Source organism: Ctenopharyngodon idella, chromosome 9 (genome assembly GCF_019924925.1).
Source record: "Ctenopharyngodon idella isolate HZGC_01 chromosome 9, HZGC01, whole genome shotgun sequence".
Classification (NCBI taxonomy): domain Eukaryota; kingdom Metazoa; phylum Chordata; class Actinopteri; order Cypriniformes; family Xenocyprididae; genus Ctenopharyngodon; species Ctenopharyngodon idella.
Window position 1 is genome coordinate 17,566,006 of NC_067228.1, and position 22,603 is coordinate 17,588,608.

General features: G+C 36.3%; 2 protein-coding genes across 4 annotated transcripts; one reads left to right on the forward strand and one right to left on the reverse strand.

Moving 5' to 3' along the window:
• Positions 1-756: 756 nt before the first annotated feature.
• On the reverse strand, positions 757-15,291 carry f5 (coagulation factor V). Of its 2 annotated transcripts, XM_051906290.1 has the most exons (25): positions 15,046-15,290; positions 14,383-14,465; positions 14,114-14,236; positions 13,456-13,668; positions 10,450-10,611; positions 10,146-10,367; positions 9,823-9,988; positions 9,543-9,723; positions 9,311-9,407; positions 7,765-7,970; positions 7,133-7,283; positions 6,829-7,041; positions 4,563-6,714; positions 4,271-4,439; positions 3,947-4,183; positions 3,580-3,796; positions 3,209-3,388; positions 3,014-3,130; positions 2,864-2,935; positions 2,701-2,786; positions 2,453-2,608; positions 1,629-1,773; positions 1,377-1,528; positions 1,101-1,283; positions 757-1,011 (listed from the first exon to the last, which is right to left on the reverse strand). In XM_051906290.1, exons 1-25 carry the CDS (start codon positions 15,186-15,188, stop codon positions 865-867), a joined length of 5,973 nt encoding a protein of 1,990 aa, XP_051762250.1. In that variant the 5' UTR covers positions 15,189-15,290; the 3' UTR covers positions 757-864. The 2 variants fall into 2 exon arrangements, with proteins under 2 accessions (XP_051762250.1, XP_051762251.1); XM_051906291.1 differs by lacking the exons at positions 757-1,011; positions 1,101-1,283; positions 1,377-1,528; ... (11 more) ...; positions 7,133-7,283; positions 7,765-7,970 and adding an exon at positions 8,555-9,098 and having other exon boundaries at positions 15,046-15,291.
• A 1,605-nt stretch (positions 15,292-16,896) lies between these two features.
• Positions 16,897-22,539, forward strand: slc35a5 (solute carrier family 35 member A5). 2 transcript variants are annotated; one of them, XM_051906306.1, is made up of 7 exons: positions 16,897-17,037; positions 17,734-17,935; positions 18,059-18,157; positions 18,318-18,451; positions 19,091-19,158; positions 19,243-20,011; positions 22,003-22,539. In XM_051906306.1, exons 2-7 carry the CDS (start codon positions 17,782-17,784, stop codon positions 22,069-22,071), a joined length of 1,293 nt encoding a protein of 430 aa, XP_051762266.1. In that variant the 5' UTR covers positions 16,897-17,037; positions 17,734-17,781; the 3' UTR covers positions 22,072-22,539. The 2 variants fall into 2 exon arrangements, with proteins under 2 accessions (XP_051762266.1, XP_051762267.1); XM_051906307.1 differs by lacking the exons at positions 16,897-17,037; positions 17,734-17,935; positions 18,059-18,157; positions 18,318-18,451 and adding an exon at positions 18,789-18,827.
• The last annotated feature ends 64 nt before the right edge of the window (positions 22,540-22,603 follow it).

Below are 22,603 nucleotides of genomic sequence, written 5' to 3' on the forward strand. Positions count from 1 at the left end.
ATATCAGTCTGTGTGTAATGAATGAATATAATATACAAGTTTCACTTTTTGAATGGAATTAGTGAAATAAATCAACTTTTTGATGATATTCTAATTATATGACCAGCACCTGTATGTGGTTTACGGGGACTCTCCATAGGCGCAATAGTTTTTATGCTGTACAAACTGTATATTCTATCCCCCTACACTACCCCTACCCTAAACTACCCATCACAGGAAACAGTCTGCATTTTTTGAATTTCAAAAAAAACAAAAAAACAGTTTAATATGTTTTTTAAGCCATTTGCTTTATGAGGACACAGGAAGGTCCTCACGGTGACACGAGTCCCCATGAGTCTGTGTGCATTCAGGTTAAAGTCCCCACTGGGGACTGTCTAATCAGCATCTTGATACGCCACACCTGTGAGGTGGATGGATTATCTCGGCAAAGGAGAAGTGCTTACTAACACAGATTTAGACAGATTTGTGAACAATATTTGAGAGAAATAGGCCTTTTGTGTATAGAAAAAGTCTTAGATCTTTGAGTTCAGCTCATGAAAAATGGGGGCAAAAACAAAAGTGTTGCGTTTATAATTTTGTTCAGTGTATATACATACATTATATATATATATATATATATATATATATATATATATATATATATATATATATATATATATATATATATATATATAGCCTTTATAAATGTGGGAACACATTAACAAATTTCTGTGTTCATCCACCTCACTTTTTGGGAAATAATCCATTAAATCAGAGTTTTAGCATAACACATTTAATTCCTCTAACACACAACATATTTATTTAAAAAAAACAAAACAAAACAAAAAACATATGTTGTCATATTAGTGAAAGATAGCACAATGTTTATTCAAAATCACAACCAAGCAGCTCAATCCTCATAGTAATGGATTTCTGCCATCGTTTTGGAATAATTCGGATGAATCTGGAAAATATTGGTGGATAGATGTAGTTCTTTACTTGGCCATTGTTATCTGTGTTGCCTTGAAAAGTCTAGAAATAAAAGAAGTCATTCTGTCATTCTGAAGACACAAAGCACTGTTTTTTCCACAAATGTAATCCCAAAAAGTGAGGCTGCTTACCTTTTGTTCATAATCCTCATCATCCGTGTACTTTGTCCATCTTTTGCCATCTTCACTGTACTCCAGAGTATATGCTTTCACAAACATCTCACTGCCTAACGATTTGGCCCCCTGTGTTATTATCCCAGTTATTTTCTTTATTTCCTTGAGTTCCACTTGGATCCATGGCTGAATGTCATTGTCCTGTAAATTGTAGACAGTTTAGTGAGGCTTGAGGTTGATTTGCAGTGTAACAGTACCATTAAATGTTTAATTTATGATTTATGTCTTAGCTACCTTAGCTTTCCATGCATTGGTGGTCCCTTGCATATTTAAGCGTGCATACCAAGGATGCCACTGTCCAGTGTACCAACTGGAGGCCACAGAACTGGCAGTGATTTGAGTATCTTTAATTAAGCCATTTTCCATTCCCAATGGCACAGAGCAACCTGCCGGCACAATGAGGAGGTTTGGTACAATGGATCTGAACTTTGTTGTGTCTTATAAGGCAATATGGAGAAACAAAATCTCTTTGAATTTTGTCCATACCATCAAGCTCACAACCAAAATACTCCAAACGGACAGTTGGGTAGTTGTAAGAATGTGAAGGATGTAGCCTCACGTATCGACCAATCAGAGGTGGGAAAAATATATTATGCTTCGTATCATAAGCTTCATTGTTCCCTTCAAAAGTCTGTTGGCATTGAAAAACAAGTTTTTTTTGCTCACATCCTAGGCCGTTCACACAGAACACTTTCAGTTTAGAACATGGGTAAAATTTCAGCATTCCAGATTTTAGTAGCTTAATGTTTTACATGACTCTTCATTATATAGATGATCCAGGTTTTCTAAGACAGTGGGAACTCTGGTTCCTCAAATAAAGGGAACAGTTAAAATATTAAAATTAAAATAATAAATATGTTTTAGTTGTTTTGACTCATTTTAAATCATTTTAAGTTGCCTTGAGGCTACCTTGTAGTTTTGCTTAGGCCCCTTAGTGCAGGGATGGGCAACTTCAGCCCTGGAGGGCCACTGTCCTGCAGAGTTTAGCTCCAACCCTAATCAAACACACCTATATACCTCAAATATTGCATTACTCCCTTAAAAAAGTAACTAATTATGTTACTTAGTTACTTTTTATAGAAAGTAATGAATTACATTACTTTTTCCTCACCTGGGTTGGGCTTGCTTGCTTGTTTTTAATAACAAAAAAAGTTATATTTTTGGCAAATGTAAAGGCCCCTTCACACCAAAAGTGACAAGAATAAGACTCAGACTGAAGGAAATGCAAATTCACTCCTGTACAGTAGAGCATTTAGTGTTTTAGTGTAGCACTTAGAGCATATACATTTATTGTATAAATAGTCACTTGCCTTTCTGACAGTATCACTGTCTCCCTTGTAGAAGATCCACTTCTTTTTGTCGGTGCTATAGGAAATGGTGTAGTTCAGCACAAAATTATGTTTTAAGTACTGCCTGGCTCCCTGTGTGGCAACTTTACTAATCACTACTGGCCTCTGGAAGTCCACCTGGAAAGCAGGATACAGCCTCCTCAAGTAACTAGTTATTAGCATTTCTTTATTTATGGGCTAATTGTCTACACACCGTTATGAGTGGTTACCTGAATATACTGCCCTGTCTTTGCTGTGCTCCATGCATTGTATTTCCCTGTATTATGCAGTCTGGCCAAATGAGGATACCATTGTCCTTAAATACAGAGTTAAATGTGTTAATAGTGTGACCATGACTATGCTACATAAAATGCTATGCTTTCAGATCCTTACCTCTAGAGTCAGATGCTGTTATGTGTTCATCTAGCACAGTTCCAGACATGAGACCAAGAGGGTGATCACAGACTGTAAAACAGACCAGGTAAGAGTTTAAGATCTGACAGAAACTGTTGTTTACCTGTAATAACATCAGCATGATAATACCTTTATCTAACACGAGGAATAGTGTCTGCATTCCTCTCTGCTGTGAAAGTCCAACTTCAGACTCCAGCTGCCAGAGACCAGGCTTTGAAGGCAACATTTCCAATGTGGCAAATCCTCCTAAATGATGGAGGCTGAGTGTGAATGCCTTTTTTAGATCATCTAGGTAAGCAGATATCTTCTAATACCACTACAAACCTGGTAAAAGTGGGTAAACACCCTGACGGTGGTCCTTTAATTCCTTATTTATGAATGTTTGACCATGGAAATGGACACTGTGGAGGTCTTTAGGAGAGCCCATGTTGATCAGATGCCACTTTGCTAGCTGACTTGTGTACATTCTAAGTCCTTTGAGACTGTAGATAATACCATTGATAGCTGATGAAACAAATGTTATAAATAAGATATTATAAATATTATAAATATTTTCCAAGTACTTTTATGTCAAGCAATATAATTTTTTTATCTCCAATTTATTTATTTTTAATCCAGTGATACTGACTGTAAAATAAATACTCTTATTTAAAAAATGGAGCACAAAAATAGCTGAAAATAATACATTTTCATACCGTCAAACTTTAAGTTATCATGAAATTTTGGATCCATGATTGCTCTTCTGTTTTTCCTTTCAATTCTTTCCTTATTCTCCTCATAGTACCAGCTCTTATTCTCATCAAAAGTCATAAAAAGCAGGACAAATTCTCTTCTGTCCACAGGATTTTTAGCCAGTGTGCCCTTCCTGCACACCAGAAGTGGCCCAATCAGTCCAGAGTTTATATCTTTCTCCTATGTGAGAAAGTAATTTAGTTGTAAGTGAAAATTAATAATAGTCATTTTTTATTAAATAGTACATTTATTAAATGGATAGCCCCCCTGGAGCAATCTTGGGTTAAGAGCTTGCTCCTTGAAGGAATATGAAGGAACATTCATGCTTACAGGATTCACTGCAGAGTAGTAGGTCCATGTTCGACAGTCAGATTCATTATTTTGAGGTCCAGATTTGGAATTTATAGTCCACATGTAGATAAAGGTGCTGTTGGGTTGAATGGCATCATCCTGTTTGTACCAGTATGGTGATTGGTCTTCATAACTCAGGCCTTCCATTTGTTTTAAGTATTTTACTCCATTTGCATGCAAAGAGTATGGACGGCTGGCGCGGTTCCTGAAAAATACCTATCACATAAAACAGGAATGTAATTAATGTTTATTTCATATTATTTGCTTTACTGCACAAGCATGTTCAGATATTTAATGGTGTACCAGAACAGTCTGATCAACTTCAGCTTTAATAACTGGACCCAGAATTCCCAGGTGTTCATCCATTTCCCCTCGGATGTCTCGGATACTAAAGGTGCTGTCCAGGTACTTTCTGAACACCACTTTTTTGAAAGCTGTGGGCCTCTCATTTTGAGATGTTTTATCAAGTCTCCTTGGCAAACATAAAACAAAGTAATTTCACAAATGAATTCCACTCTTTTAGATTCATACATTAATTATTTTTGTTTCTAGAAATGCAAAATATGTTATTTGTAATACATGATGCCGACAGTACCTCTGCCCATAACCAGCATAATCCCATTCTTCCTCTTCAACTGAGATGAAATAAGTCCTGGTATCCTTGTCTCCAGCCATTTTTAAGAAATGCTGGGATGTTGTATCAAGCACTGGGCTTTGAACATCTGCCGATTTGCTATAAGGGTCTTTGTACTCCACATATTCATATTCTTCTGGGACATCTAACATACTATCAAAATCTGTTTCCTGCCCTTGTTTGGGAACATATAACTCATAATCATCGAAGTCCCGTCTTGGCACTCCTATGACGATGGCCTTCTCCATCAAGTCTTTCTCACTCGAGACAGGCTTGGTTCCCCTTGGGTTCAACACAGAAGGTCCAAAACCTCTTGGAGAAAAAGCAGAACGTGGCTGTGGCTTATACTCTTTCCTTTTCTTTGTCTTCATGCTATGTCCCTTTCTTGGCTTTACCCTCTGGTGAACTACTTTTTTTTTCTTTTCCTTCTTTTCACTCTTTGGCTTATTTGAATTTGCTGCGGATTTGTCTATAATGTATTTGTTCATGTGATCTGGGATCTCCATGTGAACCAATTCGTGTTTGCCCTCATATCCCCAATGCTCTTCTTTTAGGTCGATATGAGATGTGAGTATGGCCTCGCTGTGATTGTTCTTCAGATAGATGACCACTTCCTCTTCACTTTTGCTTTCTGAGCCATTCTTCATCAATGAAACATTGAAAGGGCCAAGAGACAAATTGAGACTTAAAATGCTCTCAGTTTCAGAATTTATCTGTGAAAGCATCTCACTGGTGTAATTCCCCTTTGTGCTGTTGAGTTCCTCAATCCCTGTTGTGTTTTCAGTTAGTTCATCAATGTCCTGTACTGTGTCCAATAGTGAGACATCATATTCCACCAAAGTCGTAAAATCTGTTGGAATTTCCAAGGGATGACCACTGTCCAGAAGCACAAAATCCTCCTCAACTTGTGTCTCTGAGATATTTGACAGAGAGTCAGGACTAGGCACGTTGTATATGAAGACGTGATCCGAACTATCACGGTCACCATCCACTATGTCAGTGCAATTTTTAACGTCATCTTTAATAACTGTTTTGTTTACTAAGGTTTGGTTTGATTGCAGGGGCTTTGATTCAGATGAATTTAAAGATGCTTTGTTATCCTCCATGGTGATATTTCTTTCACCATCTGGAGCATCAGATGAAGTGATACTTGTATTCGTGGGGAAACTTTGTGTTTCATTCATTGTGTGGGTGATGTTTGTTTCAATTATTGGAGCATGAGTAGTATTAGCAGAGACATGTTCTGTCTCTATTGATGAACTGTTGTCTTCTGCTATGTTGCCATTTATTTGAATATCCAGAGTGACGTTTGTGGAGACACTTTCAATTTTATTCACTGGCTTTGTTGGTAGACCACGAACCTTTCTCTCTACAACTGGAAAATGTGAGATAATATCCGTTTCGTTGTTTGACATGTCCTCGGAATTGGAATCAAAAATGCTCACTATGTCTAGCAAATCCTCTTCTGTGCTCTCATTCAAGACTTTATATGAAGACTGTATCTTGTCCAAACCAGCCACCTCAGCTGATAAACCATGAGTTTTAGTCTGACTGAAAGTTCCTAAAGTAACATTGTGTGATTTGTCAAACTTGTTGCTTGGGGCTGGACTTTTTGCCTCAACAGTCGGCAATAAACCATCATCATGATCTAGCACCGAAAGGTCAATTTGCTCAACTTCGTCTGTTAAGTTGACCAAACTTTTTGCCTCAACAGTCGGCGATAAACCATCATCATGATCTAGCACCGAAAGGTCGATTTGCTCAACTTCATCTGTTAAGTTGACCAAACTTTTTGCCTCAACAGTCGGCGATAAACCATCATCATGATCTAGCACCGAAAGGTCAATTTGCTCAACTTCATCTACTACGTTTTTGAACGTCCTCAAGCCTAAGATGTCTGCATAGTTATCGGTATCCTCATCAACAACGCTAGGGTTTACTAATTTTGGTGGCTCTTTTTTGATTTCTGTGATGGACACAGGTTTCCATACAGTGTACTCTGACTCATAATTATATTCCATTACATAATCTCTGAAGCATTCAAGGTCCTTGAATTTCATCCTCATCCCTTTAGTGGAGTCATGAGAGTTCAGTGATGCTAAAAGCCAAATACCTATAAAGTGGAGAAGGTCATGGTCATATTCATCATTTTTTTAAATGTATTTCTTTGTATAGTCATTATTAAAATCTTAAAATGAAAAATTTTATAAATAATTTGGATACTCACCTATATTAACCATGTTCATAGAGATAGTTTCACCAGTCATGGGAAACAGACTGAGCATATCCTCTTCTCTGTTTTTTAGCTCAAATGTATGGCCATAAAAAGTGGCAGTCTGGATATAATCTTGTTCGCCAACATTCGACACGTGCCAGGTCACAATCTCACCATCACAAAATCCCAATTCTTGGCCACTTTCATAAACATAACCATTAATTGCTGTAAGAGTTGATGCAATAAATACATTATTATGTACCATATACAGTATGAATCAACAACACTGATATGATTATATCAGAAAATCACTCACTGTGCATAACATTTGACTTGTAAAACTCAGGATCATCTCTTTTAACTCTTTTGGGGTCACTGCAGTATGTGTTAATGTTCTCATCATGGTACCAGCTCTTGTTCTCATCAAAAACTGTAAACATGGCATGCTGTTCTTTGTCAGCTTTTAGCTGAAAAAGAGAAGAATTGCTTTCGAGTAAGCTGCTTCGCTACCATCTTAGTTAGCATGTTAATCATAATAGAGCCTCATAACTTCGAAACACTCTACATAAGCAGCGACTCCATAAACCAATACTTACATTTGATGTTAGCTTGTCACTAAGCTAACAATGTGGAAATATATATATATACACTGTATATAAATTCTCAAATATCGGGTGAAATAGCATTTATAGATAGACCCATTTTCCATTTTTTATTAAAATAAGTATCTGTTATTATCACCAAAATGATACACACAATGTTGCCCTATATTTAGGGGGAAAAAAAGTTAAGTTACTTTGAGGCCTACTGTTTGGAACAGCCTTCTCATACAAGGTGCTCCTGTGATGCCTTATATAGAGCTATTTTATAGAAAGGATTCTTTTGAATTATTTGGGTCATTTGACTCTGATTCAGTGACCTAATATATTGTAAATGGAAAGCACTTACCTGGACATTCTTTTTATTGAGAGACTGGCTCTTACAGATGAGAAGAGGACCCACAAGACCAGAAGCAATGTCTCGAGGAATGTCCACTGCACTGTGGTACATCCTGGTCAGACATCTGGGGTCACTGTCCATTGGTACATCTTTCTCAGACACACTCCATGTATAGGTGTAGGTCTCTCCTGGTTGAATGCCATGTGTCTGGTTCCCTTTTAAATAAACAGCAGGTTTGTTTAAATGAATTTTCTTGGTTCAGTCATACTTAACCTTTTATTTTGCAATTTTACAGGTATCTTTGCCATGGATAAAGAAGTTTATAGATTACAGCTGCGTGGTACTGAGGGGAAAAAAAAACGGACACTGTGATATTTAGTTTTTTACTGCGATATATAATGTGATTAGAAAAAATGAAAGAATTTTCACTGGATGACATGAATAGCTATATTTGGAAATAATTAAGCAATTTATCTGCATATAAAATAAAATAATTATTTTAAAAAATGAATGGGTGCACTCTATAAAAACTGACACTAAACCTACTTTAGTAACCATAAAGAGTATTTTTTAAATGTCTTTTCACTTGCCTTATCATAGGCCACATTCCCACTGTTTTTACACATTCAATTTAACTATAAAATAATAATAATAACAATTTTATTGTGATTATAAATTAAAAAAAAATAAAAAATACGAAAAATATAATAATTCTATTATAAAGTAAAATAAAGAATTGAGTATTTAATAAAATAAAAAAGAATATTAATATATAGTACAATTGTAAAATTACATTACTAATATTTACGTCTTAATTTCTTCACTATGTGAAACCATCTAGCTTTTATTTTGTCAGTTTGAGATCAAAGGCTGTGATTTAAATAAATATGCGTTGCTAATTTCAGAGTGAAGCGTGGCACTGTGTTCATTTACATGTGTGATAACTATGTGTTTTATCGGAGCAGCTCAGTTCACAGTAAATGAACCAAGCTGCTCTGAGTGTCTTGGTTTTGCTTTCCCCGTTTCCTGATTTTCTTGTGGTTTTACTCCTTGTTAATTTCCTAGGTTTCCTATTTCATTACACCTGTGTATCAGTTAGCTCCCTTGTTTGCTTCTCTGTATATATACTCCCTGTTTTGTTCAGTTTATTGTCCATTATCAGTGTTGTACGTGGTTGTTATTGTCTCCTCCTGTGAGCTCCTGAGTTTTCTGTTTGGATTTAATAATGACTGTTTTTGTTATCTACTCCTTTTGTCGTGCGCTTCACTGCAACAACCCACCGTGACACTGAGATGCTGAAACAAACACCGGATCATGAGCACAGTGCAGTGCCGCACTTACCTCTGAAATAAACAACGCATATATTTATTCAATTAAATTGCAGCCTTTGTGATTTAAAAATCACACTAAGCCATATCGCTATTTTCATAATTATTGGGCAGCCCTATATAAGAGATGTCAGCACATCTTCTAATGTTGTATGCTGATTTAAATAGAGATACATAGATGAATTGCATGCGTGAGTATAATGCAGATTCATAGATATTAGACGAACCTCCCTCAGGATAATTGGCTCCTTCTGCTGCTTTATCAATGGTCAGTCCATGAGGATAGATACTATATGGACGTGATGCTTTGTTTTTAAAGACAATCTATAGAAACAACATCATGATCATCATGCATCCTGACAAGAAACGTTAGAAATATTCTTCTGTTTACCTTTAATCACAAAATAAAATAATATAATAATGACGATATAAGTTTTGTGATTATGTGAGAAGCTGTACCTTTATGACATCTCTGATTTGGGCTCTTATCACTGGCCCAAGAATCCCAAGCTCCTTCTTTCTCTGCTTGTCTTCCGCTCTCTCTTTAAATGTGTTATCTTTATACTGGGTAAACACAGCCTTTTTGTAACTTTTACCTATCCGTTGAGGCCCCTGCTTTAAATATTTTTTCCGGAAATCCCTGAGTGGTATAGAGTGGAAAAAAATGCAACAAAAAAAAAAACATTAGAATGGACCTCACACAAGAGCATGTCCTGTTGATGGATCATGATGCACATACACATCCATGTTTTCTGCCATATTTGGAGCATAATCCCAGATGACCTCTTCTGCTGCTATATAGTAAGTCCACTCTTGGCTTTCTTGTTTCTCTTGGATAGTAAGTCGTCTTTTTGGTGCTGTGTACTCATCACATGTCCTGATATTTAGGTATCCATGCAAGCCAGCTGCAAATATGACATCACATTTTCAGCATATGGCAATGTAATCACTTTTATAAAGTAAAAACTGTCCTATTCTACAAAGCTATAAAATAGAGACTGTATGTTCATGTTTAATAATGAATAATTCATGATGTTTTGTGGTTTCTCTGGCAGGTCTTACCTTCCAAGTGCCTGCTAATGTGAGAGGAAAAGAGCCAGCGTCCAGGGTGGATACCAGTCATACTGGCACTAGTGGCAGTTCCACTAATGATGCCAACAGTGGAGGTTTTGTGCCCATCATGCAGAAGGACTTGCCCATTGAAGTGTACAGAGAAGAGCTCTGGCTCAGAGCTCATTCCTAGCAGGTGCCAGCTGACTTTGGAGTGGGCACAGATGTCCAGATCTGGAAGATGACAAAAAGGAGCTTTACGCTTAAGTATATTTGCAGAAATAAAAATGTTATGTGTGAAATATATCAAACCAACCTGGTACAGAGCCATTTGTGTAGCCATTTATAGTGTATTTCACATTCTGTGCCAGCGGAGGGTCCCCAGTGCTGTACCAGCTCTTGTTCTCATCAAAAACTCCAAACAACAGCACAGGCTCCTGATGTAAATGAATCTGATTTCCGGAGCTGTCTAGGGTGCCTGTGGGACAAGGACATTTTAATCGTCTAAACAAACAGAGGTGTTTGTAGTTGTGTAATTTCTGGGAAAGTCAAACTGATAAGCTGGGGAAAGATATCCACCTTAAAAACTCCACATTGTAACATATTTGAAAATGAGTTCAGCATGTACAGGATGAGGATGCGTAATTCAATGTATTACATTATAAATGGAAACACATTTGCTAATTTTCTGACTGAGGCCACATTCTATAACCGAACTCACACCCATAAATTTTCAGGTGTTAAAGGAATAGTTCACTTTCAAATAAAAATTTCCTGATAATTTGCTCACCCCCATGTCATCCAAGAAGTCCATGTCCTTCTTTATTCAGTCGAAAAGAAATTAAGGTTTTTAATGAAAACATTCCAGGATTATTCTCCTTATAGTGGACTTCAATGGTCTCCAAACGGTTGAAGGTCAAAATTACAGTTTCAGTGCAGCTTCAAAGGGCTTTAAACGATACCAGACGAGGAATAAGGGTCTTATCTAGCGAAATGATCGGTTATTTTCTAAAAAAAAATGCGATCATTTGTGCCTATAAAGCATATCCATTTTGATTTTTTTTTTTTTTAGAAAATGACCGATCATTTCGCATTTCGTTTCGCTAGATAAGACCCTTATTCCTCGTCTGGTATCGTTTAAAGCAGTTTGAAGCTGCACTGAAACTGTAATTTTGACCTTCAACCGTTTGGAGACCATTGAAGTCAACTATAAGGAGAATAATCCTGGAATGTTTTCATCAAAAACCTTAAGTTCTTTTCGACTGAAAAAAGAAGGACATGGACATCTTGGATGACATGGGTGTGAGTAAATTATCAGGAAATTTTTATTTGAAAGTGGACTAATCCTTTTAGGCCCGTTCACACCAAGAACGATATCTTTAAAGATTACTATACTGATAATTATATTTGCGTCCACACCAATGAACGATAACGGTCTGTCTAAGCTCACGCGCTACGGTTTCAAAGTGTGTACATTGTTTTTGCTGTTCTTGTTGCATTTACACGGCTTTAACCAGCAGGTATCCTCAGCATGTTATGTTTCGAGTGAATAGCTAGTGCAATCGATCTAATCTAACAGTGAATTTAGCTAACGAAGTCAATATAGTGGAATAAAAACAACGCCTAGTCTTTTTCACTGCAACGTCAAAAGAAGGAAGACAATGATGTTGAAACTAGCGCTGGATACCTGAGGTAATTGTTACACTGTAATTGTTGCAATTGCTAGCCTGGCATATATCGTTAATACTTCTCACCATTTATTGTTTTCCATACATCCATTTTCTTTAAAGTAGCCTTGAAAAAGGGGGTTTGATTTGTCAAACAGTGGTGGCTTTTTCTGGACCTCGGCGACTAACTCCGCAGTGTCGTCTGCCATTTTAAATGCGCGAGCCCTTAAATTAGAATGGATTCTGATTGGCTGTCAGTGTTTTATCGTTCAACAGCTGGGAAAAAAATCACTCTGAAAGTGATCCCAACAATATCGTTTCTCTATATCGTTATCGTTATCGTTATAGCTGTGGTGTGGACTCTGCTATTCTTTTATATTTAGAATGATTTTTAAAACTATATCTTTATCATTATCTTTATAGTTATCATTCTTGGTGTGAATGGGCCTTTAGAATCGCATTATGAAAAATGTGAACGGAACCAGACTGGACAACTAGTTGTCTGTCACACAGAGAGAAACACTCATCTTCTTTGTATTGCGGGTTTTCGTGTGCAGCTTACAGTGACAGAGATATGAGCTGTGTGTCATCTGAAAGTTTTAGATCCACATCTAGTCACTGTTCTCCAACGGAGCTGCTCATGTTTTGTGTTTTACGCAACTAAAATGCTCCTCTATCCACCCAGATATAAAAGCTGCTGTCGGTTAATGAAGATATGACAGATGAATTCGACTTCATACAAGAAGTTCATACAGACAGTAGTAGGCCTATTCCAGACGCTACTGTAGGTTGTGTGCACGAGACATTTCGAGGTGTACATCTGTAAGTAAATGCGGCTGTCAATCCTCAAAACTGCCTGAATGATTAGGTTTCTGCAAAAATCATCATTTAAAATCCATAATAGATCTGCAAGGATTCACGGGAAATGAAATGAGAATCACGCCTTTGAGTTGTCAAAAAAGCAAAAGCTGCGGTTTTCTGTTAAAATAAAATCTCTATGGTTTAACATTTAAAAAGCAAAAAAAACAAACAAAAAAAAACATAAGATATGTATATCTTATAAAATTGTAAAATAAAATTATTATTATTATTATTAAATACTATTTTTTATTTTACAGTACAATGGTAGCAATATACTACTATTATTAGTAATATTCCATTATTGGTTTCACTGTATAGAGAGTTTGTATAGTATAATAAAACTGAGAGTAAATCAACTTTTCCATTTTAATATTGAAAAAAAAAAAAGGTTTAACGACATGCCACTGGCAGCCTTCTGCCCCAATTCTAACGGGAGTATCTTATCCCAAGAGTTTAACTTGAGCTTTTCCCTTAAATAAAATAAAGTTTACTGTACAAATCTAAATCAATTATGTCCATTAACAAATAGGCATAAACACTTTTAATATCTAACATAAAATAAATTTACAGATCACTGTAACCAAATGTCAAAAAAAGATCATTTAACTTCATAACTGTTCAGATGGAATATATTTAAGTCAAGATAAATAACAGCATAGCTATTCGGTAAATGTGTTGATATGAGATTTAGTGGTCAAAAGGAAAATTTAAAGGGAAGTCTTAATCCATCTAAGCATAAATGTCATAATAAACATTACATTTTAAATCCAGGATCTTGTTTTTGTCTCACATACCTTTCTTGCAGATCAGCATTGTGCCTATTAACCCTGTATTGTAGTCCTTGACAATGTCATAGTGGGAGAGGTATGTGTAGGTGATGCATGGGGGGTCCGCAGCCATGGGGGTCACCTCAGATGTCACTTCCCAATGGTACGTGTGCTCTTTGCCTGGGAGAATGACGTCATCCTCTTTCTCAAGGAGTGACGTGTTGTCAAAGTATAAAGATCCTAATGGAAACATTAGCAGTGCAAAAAGGATGCAGCTTCAGTTGATGTACACGCAAATGAAACTAATTACGATCTATATACGAATAAAACTAAACCATGTATCTTGGAAAACAAATTGTGCTTTTAGAAAAAAAATGGGTGATATTGTATAGGTAAATATTTATCAGAGACTCACTGCTTTGGACTTAGGTACAGCCTGTGGTTAACTTGTATCCTGGGTTAATATTTCCAAAGAAATCAAACACAGATGTTTGTGTTGCTCAGGGTATTTACTCAACTAAATGATGACTACTAAAATAATCCATAATGTCCTCTAAACAGCATTCCTCTTGAAATGTATCATCTCTATTATTTCATAGCTCAGTGTCTGTGTTACTAACGTGATGTACGTTACAACACTATTGCATCAATCATACTGTTACTGCAATCACATCATAACACACACCCTCTGACTGCTTCCCGTAAGCAATGCCGTGTGGGTGGATGCTGCAGGGATGATCAGCCATGTTCTTGAATGTGACAATGATTGTGTCGCCCTCTTGTCCACGTAATGTCGGCCCAAGTAACCCTAGAACATTAGATTTGAACAATCATGATTTAAAACTTAATGTGACATTAAATGATTTGTCCATAAGCATGTATTTTCATGCATTAATACTGAATGAGTGGATTTTAATGTTGAAACAAAGTCATTTGGTGTTCAAATACAGTTACCTGAGGACAAGGGATGTGTTTTAGGCTGTGTGAATCCCTCATTGTACTCCCTGTATACTACTTTTTTATACGATGGTCCAGTCCTGGAGTACAACAACAATAAATAAATTGCTCACATGAGAAAATGAATTAAAACAAAAAGTACCCAATTGTTTGAAATATTTATAACTGTTGAATAAACAGTACTGTGCAAAAGTCTAAGGCCACCACCAGCTTTGTTGTTTTAGCAATGTTTTAATGACCATCCATATTTAGTGTTTGATCTTTATTATGATACAAACAGAAATACAGGAAATATGTATACAAAATGGAAAAAAAAAAAAAAAAAAATATATATATATATATATATATATATATATATGTATATTGCTGGTTTAACATTTTGTCTATTGTTTATATTTCATATATAAATGTCTGTCACATGTCCTTGTTTTCCTTACTCATAAAATTGTTAGTTAAAATATTTTGTTTGAATGCTACTTCTTTTCAGATAATAAACTGTCTCAGTACAGATATGTATTTATTTGATACAGTTTTACAACTGTGACTGACTTCATCTCTGAGATACAAGATCTGAACAAATAAAAGGCAAACAATCAATCTAATTACTTAGAAAAACATAAGAATCAGTTTGAACCCCAACAAATAATGCTATTTTCATACCTTTGCTGTCCGGCAGATGTGTAGTCCCAGTTAATATTAACAGCTGCAATGTAATAGCGTCTCTCCACAGCTGTTGCACAATGACACAGGAATGCCAGAAGGGCCAAACCATACAGGGCCCCTGGCCTGGAGTGGAGTTTCATATCTGACAATGAAACTCCAGGTAGAAACGATCTGTTCCAGAGTGCAGAGAATTCTGAACTTTAAGAGAAATGGCAGTGAGCTTTATCTCCCCCCACCCCTTTGTTGCACAAACACAGACACACACACACATCACTTGCATGTTTAAACACTGCTCGAGGGCAGTGCACTATCATTATCAGAAAACTGAAACTATTTTGTTTTTGTTTAGTCATTAGAACTCCGAGGCTCTTTGTAAGCAAATGTTAAGTTGACAAGAATGGAAAACACTGTTTCCATGAACATAATTTGTCAGTGCCCGTTGAACCCTCCCTTTGGAAAGAAATGCTAGTCAGTGCATCATCTTATAATTTGCCATGTAGGCGTAGATACATGCACAAATACTGAAATTGTCATAATGCAACCGACTAACTATTATCTGCACAAAATGTAGAGGTTCTACACCATAATCATGAAATCTGAGCTAAATTAATGTGGGCTTCAGTTTCTGTGAAACACCATCGTAACACTTTTTCACCCCAGACAGCAATTCCATTATAAGGGTTTACTCCTAATCCCTCTGATTTCCCTTGAATAGTTTCTTAATACATTATTTGTTTACAGTACAAGTTGCATAAATATATGAATAAAATGAGTCATGAATGTGAAGATACTGTCTGGACTTTGTTTAACACTTAACTTTATGAACATTGCGTCATATAATAATAAATTAAACAGTATTTGTTATAACAAACCAAACTTACGTAATTTGGCACATGACTCACACATGACCACATTTCCCTGAGAAGTTCCTGTTCAACTCAAGTCATCTTCATTTATATAGCGCTTTTTACAGTAGGCCTACAGGTTGTTTCAAAGCAGTTTCACAGTGATCATAGGAAAATTAATGTCATTGGTTAAATGACACCCTTTTAACTGAAAACAGAAGACTTTTAATGCGTTCTTGCCTTTCATTTACGTGTTTAGTCTATAGGTTTGCGTGTTTGAATGTGGATGTCCGCAGACGCTTAGTCTTTCCTTAAAGAGACATCGCCAAATTACTTGTCTGGCCCGCATAATACAGAATTATTAGTCGTTTCCGCGGATCCATGCGAACTGGAATCATTTTGATAACGTTTTATCTATACGTAGGGAAAGGAAACGGAAGGAGGCCTTCGCAGGAGATAGTTTAGCAGACACTTCAGTTGACACTTGTTGGGTTAAGACATGTAGGCTACTTGAAATTTCCTAACAAACTACCCTTGTTAAATTTTCCAGGCAGATGCTGAGAAACACAGAGCAGACAAGTATGGAAAACATGTTAAAATAATAAACTGAGCATTAAACATTAAATACTCTTTAAAATGTACAGCATTAAACTGCATGTTAAAAGTAATGAAAAAATGTTTACAACAGTTAATTAAGTGTTGTCATCTGAAGAGAAAGCACTCTGTTATTGTCTTAATATACAGTATAGTGTATACTTAAAAATACTATGCATTAAATCCTAATGTAGCCTATACTACACTAAAACTTTAGAATTGCATTTTTCTGTATATTTTTTTTCTGCAAACATTTTAACAGTTTATTAAAAAAAAATAGTTGCAGATTTTACATTCAGTGATTAAAATCAACCCTAAAATCATCAATTTACTACTCCTGTGAGCAAGGATTATTTTAATATTTATCAGCTAGCCACGCCTTCCCCGTTGAAAGGCTACCAAAGAACGTCAGTGTGATCTAATTAATATTAATAAGCAAAGCCCGTTGCCCTGCAACGTCAAACCAAACGACGTAACTTTTGTTGTACGCATGCGCAAAGATGCGGAAGCCGTGGGCATGTTGTTTGTTCGAGTGAGAACATATGGGCAGGTAAATAAAGCACCGAATATGAATCTCTTTGTGCTTTATCACCACATTAACATTATAATAGACACATTGTGAATATCCTGTTGTGAAACTGGATGCTGTGCTTCTTTTTTTATTGCGTTGCGAACATCAGAAGAATCAAAATTGAACTGCACAATGTTGGTAATGTGATGAACACCACTGTAAATCCTATTATTATTTTGCGTTATAATTATGTAGTTTACATATTATTTAACATCTTTTACATTAAGAATGTCTATTTCTAAGATCATAGCAAGTCACAATCGTCTATAGTTATTATTAATTGTGTAGTTAGATTGTTTGATGTTTAAACAGTGCTGTACTGAAAGATGTAACATTTAAAACAATGTCATTGCCTTCACATAAGACACAATGTTCATGTTTCTTCCATTCTGAACTGTCTGTAAACACTTAAACCACAAAAGTCATCCCTGATTCCATGATTTCATCGCTGCATGTTTTGTTGCTTGACTCATCATTTGTGCTTGTGAATCATGTTGAAAACAAAGCCCTAGATACAGAAAGTGGCAGGTCTTAACAACGTGGTAGATTTTAGAAGTGAAAGTGCTGGAGACACCAGTCTGATTTATCATTTCTTAAAAACACTGTGTACGCTTTACTTAGTTGTTCAGTGCTGTGACTGAGTGTGGTTAATATGATTGTCTGATGTTTTCTCAGTGATCATGTTCATCCTCCTATGACCAGCCTCAGCTCACGTTCTCCATAATGGCCCCGTCCTCCTCCTCTTCTTCATGCCGCTGCTGCGGTCCCTGTTCGCGGCTGTGCTCAAGATCTTCAGCCTACACTTTGGCTCTGGGTCTGGGTTTTGTCACCTTGGGAACCAGTCGTATACTATTACTAAAATTCTCAGCCAATGAAGGTAACATATATTACACCACCATGGAGCAACTTGATGTATGATTCCATATCATAATACCATCAATATATAGCTTTACTTTTTGCAATGAAAATGTTGTTACAACTATCTTTTTCTTAATTACAGAAAACAAATATGACTTTCTTCCTGCATCTGTAAATTTAATGGCAGAGGCTATCAAACTAGTATTTTGTTTAGTGATGTCAGTACGGGTGGTCATTCGAGGTGAGTCAGATTCGTTGTCACCAAAATGCCATTCTTATACCATACTCATTAACATACTAAGCTATACTGTGTATATAGTCTGTTGAATTGTGATGTATGTCATTATTTCAGCATACACGTTATTTGTTATGGGACTAGAACTATTGCTTTTGTTTTCCAGAGGGCCGCTCTTATAAAGATTTGGGATGTTCATCCGGTGCCTCTTTTCTTAGCTACCTGAAGTGGTCTGTTCCTGCATTCCTCTACTTCCTTGACAACCTTATAATCTTCTATGTGATGACCTATCTGCAACCTGTACGTTGGATTATTAAAAACTTACAGTGATGTATAATATATAGTAGCAAAATGATTAATTTAATTGCATTTACTACTTACCTATATACACTGCCGTTCAAAAGTTTGGGATTGGTAAATTTTTAATGTTTTTTTTTTTTTTTTTTTTTTTTAAAGTCTCTTCTGCTCACCAAGGCTGCATTTATTTGATTAAAAATACACAAAAAAAAAAAGAAAAAAAAAAAAAGAATAAATAAATAAAAAGAAATTTGAAATATTATTACAATTTACTTTTTTTCTATTTGAATATATTGTAAAATGTCATTTATTTCTGTGTTGGCAAAGTTGGATTTTCAGCATCATTACTCTTCTGATGAATAGAAAGTTCAAAAGAACTGTAAGATTTTTTATTTATTTATTTATTTATTTATTTTTTTTTTTAAGAAATAAATACTTCTCTTTAGCATGGGTGCATTATATTTGATCAAAAGTGAAAGTAAATACATTTATAATGTTACAAAATATTCTATTAATCAAAGAATCCTGAAAAAAAAAAAAAAAATTGTACACAACTGTTTTCAACATTGACAATAATAATAAGTGTTCTTGAGCATCAATCAAAGTATTAATTTCTTCTTTTTTTCTCTCATGTTTTAATAGGCTATGGCAGTAATGTTTTCCAACATTGTTATTTTTACAACAGCCATTCTCTTTCGAGTTGTTCTGAAGTAAGTCCTGACATTTCTTGTTATCTATCTGTCATCTGTCCTTGATATGTATCTGTTGCTGACTTTCCATCCTTTGACCTGCAGGAGGCGCTTGTCTTGGGTGCAGTGGGCATCTTTGGTCATTTTGTTTCTGTCCATTGTGTCGTTGACCACTGGCAGTGGTGACCAGCATGCCATCGCCATACATGGCCTCCACCCAGCCCACATTTCCACCCCTTCCAACAGCTGTCTAAAATACGCCCATCCTGAGCTAAAGCATCAAAACCATAATGAAACGTACTGGGCACGTGAGCTGTGGGACAGTCAGCTCATCCACAAGCTGAACAGCTTCGGCCTGGGTTACGTCCTACTGCTGCTGCAGTGCTTCATCTCTGCACTGGCCAACATCTACAATGAGAAGATCCTCAAAGAGGGGGAGCAGCTAGTGGAGAGCATCTTCATCCAGAACAGCAAGCTGTATGTGTTCGGTTTGATCTTCAACAGCCTCACGCTGCTCCTGCACTCTGACTACCGTGACCTGACGCTGCACTGTGGCCTCTTCTACGGCCACAACATCTTCTCCATCACCCTGGTCTTCGTCACAGCCGCTCTAGGCCTGTCGGTGGCTTTCATTCTCAAGTTCCGCGATAACATGTTCCACGTTCTGACGGGCCAGATCACTACAGTCATCATCACTGCGCTCTCTCTCTTCCTATTTGACTTCCGCCCATCGATGGATTTCTTCCTGCAGGCGCCTATAGTACTATTAGCCATCTTTATCTATCACAGCAGCAAACTGAAAGATCCAGAGTACACTCTGCAGCAGGAGAGGCTCAGGGTCATCAATGGCGAGGTGTTTGAGAGGTCAAGAGGGGTAAGGGTCAAATATAGACTTGCTTCATTTTAAAAAGGTGGTCACTTTTTAACTCAGCTTATCATTTGTTTAATTCAACTCATTCGTTTTCACCTTAATTTTTGAAGTACATACTGACAGTTTAAACAAGGGGCTTATTGTAGAGGAGGTCTGGCAAACTATAATCTGGTTAAGTGTCGAGGAGTTAATGAAAATGCAATTTGGAGGAGCAAATTGGATTATTATAAATTCCCTGCCTTGGATTATTGTGTTATTTAGATCAAATATATTATGCAGCAGGGAATTCTATTAGTGGCATGTTGGCACTTCTTGTAGAACGCGTTCTTATGAGATGCAGCAGAATAGAAAAGACCCATTTTTAAAAGTTCACTTTAACTTTGTAATTTGACAGTGTTTAAAATAGCAGCGAGACACTGCGCAACGTTCAAAGACCCATGTTTACCAAGAAAAATGACTAAAAAGCATCTCAGTGTAACGCAAAAACACGTTATGTGTGAACCAGCCCGGCTAGTTCCAACAAGCTACAAAGTTCCAAAAGTTCCATTTAGTAGGGGCCGGTTTACACAGAACACATTTGCGTGTGTGTTTCAGGTCTTTTTTAATATAGACATTCGCTAGACGGAAGTATTTGACTGTTCCTTCGCTTCTCTGTTTCTTCAGTGTCTCGCTTGACTGCCATTTATTTTAAACTCTGTCAGGTTAAAAAAAGGTATTATTATAAATTATTTATTAAAATTCATGTGCCCTCATAATCTTTAATCAAAATAACTTCCCTTCCTATTGCAACAACATCTCTCCTCTTCGTGTTTACAATGATCCACTCAATTTCCCATGGACAAAATCAAGTCCCGCCCTACATTCTTTCTATTTCAAGAAGGTGTTTCGCTCAGATATACGTCACAATAGGGAAGAAAATAATATTGCAAGTTCAGTTTCATGTCGACTTTAAAGGGTCAGTTCACCCAAAAATGAAAATTCTGTCATTAATTACTCACCCTCATGTCGTTCCACACCCGTAAGACCTTTATTCATCTTTGGAACGCAAATTAAGATATTTTTGTTAAAATCCAATGGCTCAGTGAGGCCTTCATTGCCAGCAAGATAATTAACACTTTCAATGCCCAGAATGCTACTAAGGATGTATTTAAAACAGTTCATGTGAGTACAGTGGTTCAACCTTAATGTTATGAAGCAACAAGACTTTTTGTGTGCCAAAAAAAAACAAAAAAATGACTTTATGACGATATCTAGTGATGGGCGATTTCAGAACACTGCTTCAATAAGCTTTACGAATCTTTTGTTTCGAATCAGGGATTCAGAGCGCCAAGGTCACGTGATTTCAGTAAACAAGGCTTTGTTATGTGATAAGTGTTTCGCAATTTCAGTGGTTCACCACTGGGGGGCGTGACTTTGGCAGTTTGATACGCGCTCCGAACCACTGATTAGAAACAAAAGATTCGTAAAGCTTTGAAGCTTCATGAAGCAGTGTTTTGAAATCCCCCATCACTAGATATTGTTAAATAAAGTCATTATTTTGTTTTTTTGGCACACAAAAAGTATTCTCGTCGCTTTATAATATTAAGGTTGAACCACTGTAGTCACATGAACTGTTTTAAATACATCTTTAGTACCTTTCTGGGCATCTGAAAGTGTTAGTTGTCTTGCTGGCAATAGAGGCCTCACTGAGCCATCGGATTTCATCAAAAACATATTAATTTGTGTTCCGAAGAGGAACGAAGATCTTACAGACATGACATGAGGGTGAGTAATAAATGAATTTTCATTTTTGGGTAAACTAACTCTTTAAATGCAAAATCGTATTCTGTACAAATGGCCTCAAGTTAATTCCAGAATATACAGTACTGTATGAACCTTCTTCATTGGATCTATCATCTATAAAATCACTAAAAGCTGTCACGTTTTTCTGTATAACAGTGGTTTAAAAAATAAGGTATGTGGTATTTCATGATTGTGTCATGTTTTTATTTTAGGATGGGGAAGAGTTGGAGAGGCTGACCAAGGATAACACAGAGAGCGAATCGGAAGAAGAATCTTTCTAAGTCAGTTTTGAACCCATCTCTCTAATTATCGTGTAAATATTCTGGAATCAGACTGTGTATATGTATATGTGTAGTTTATGTATAATGAATGACGAGTTTTCAGCCTATGGGACAAGGGATCAAATAGTTGTTTAATATACTGTCCTCTCTTACAAATTGTTTGTATAACCATTGTGAGCTTGTAACAACCTCATGAGGTTTTGCGAAAGTATTGCTTTAATTTTTATTGGTTGGAGTGTTCATTGTTCCTTCATACAGTAGTTGACTGAAGGTCAAAAGGTGACAGTGCAGGTATTTAGGTAAGAGGAACTCATTTTAGTATACTTATCTAATGGGAACAATCACACTTCAAAGCATCATGTATTAATGTGCCATACTGTGAAATGTGTGAATGCATGTGTCGTATTCAATGAAATGTGACCTTTAAAAAATTTTTTTTGGAATAATAAAATCCACATTTTAATCATATATGCTCAAATATTTGTTTTTAATTCTTAATCATTTTGTCTCAATACTGATATTTTGTGGCAAC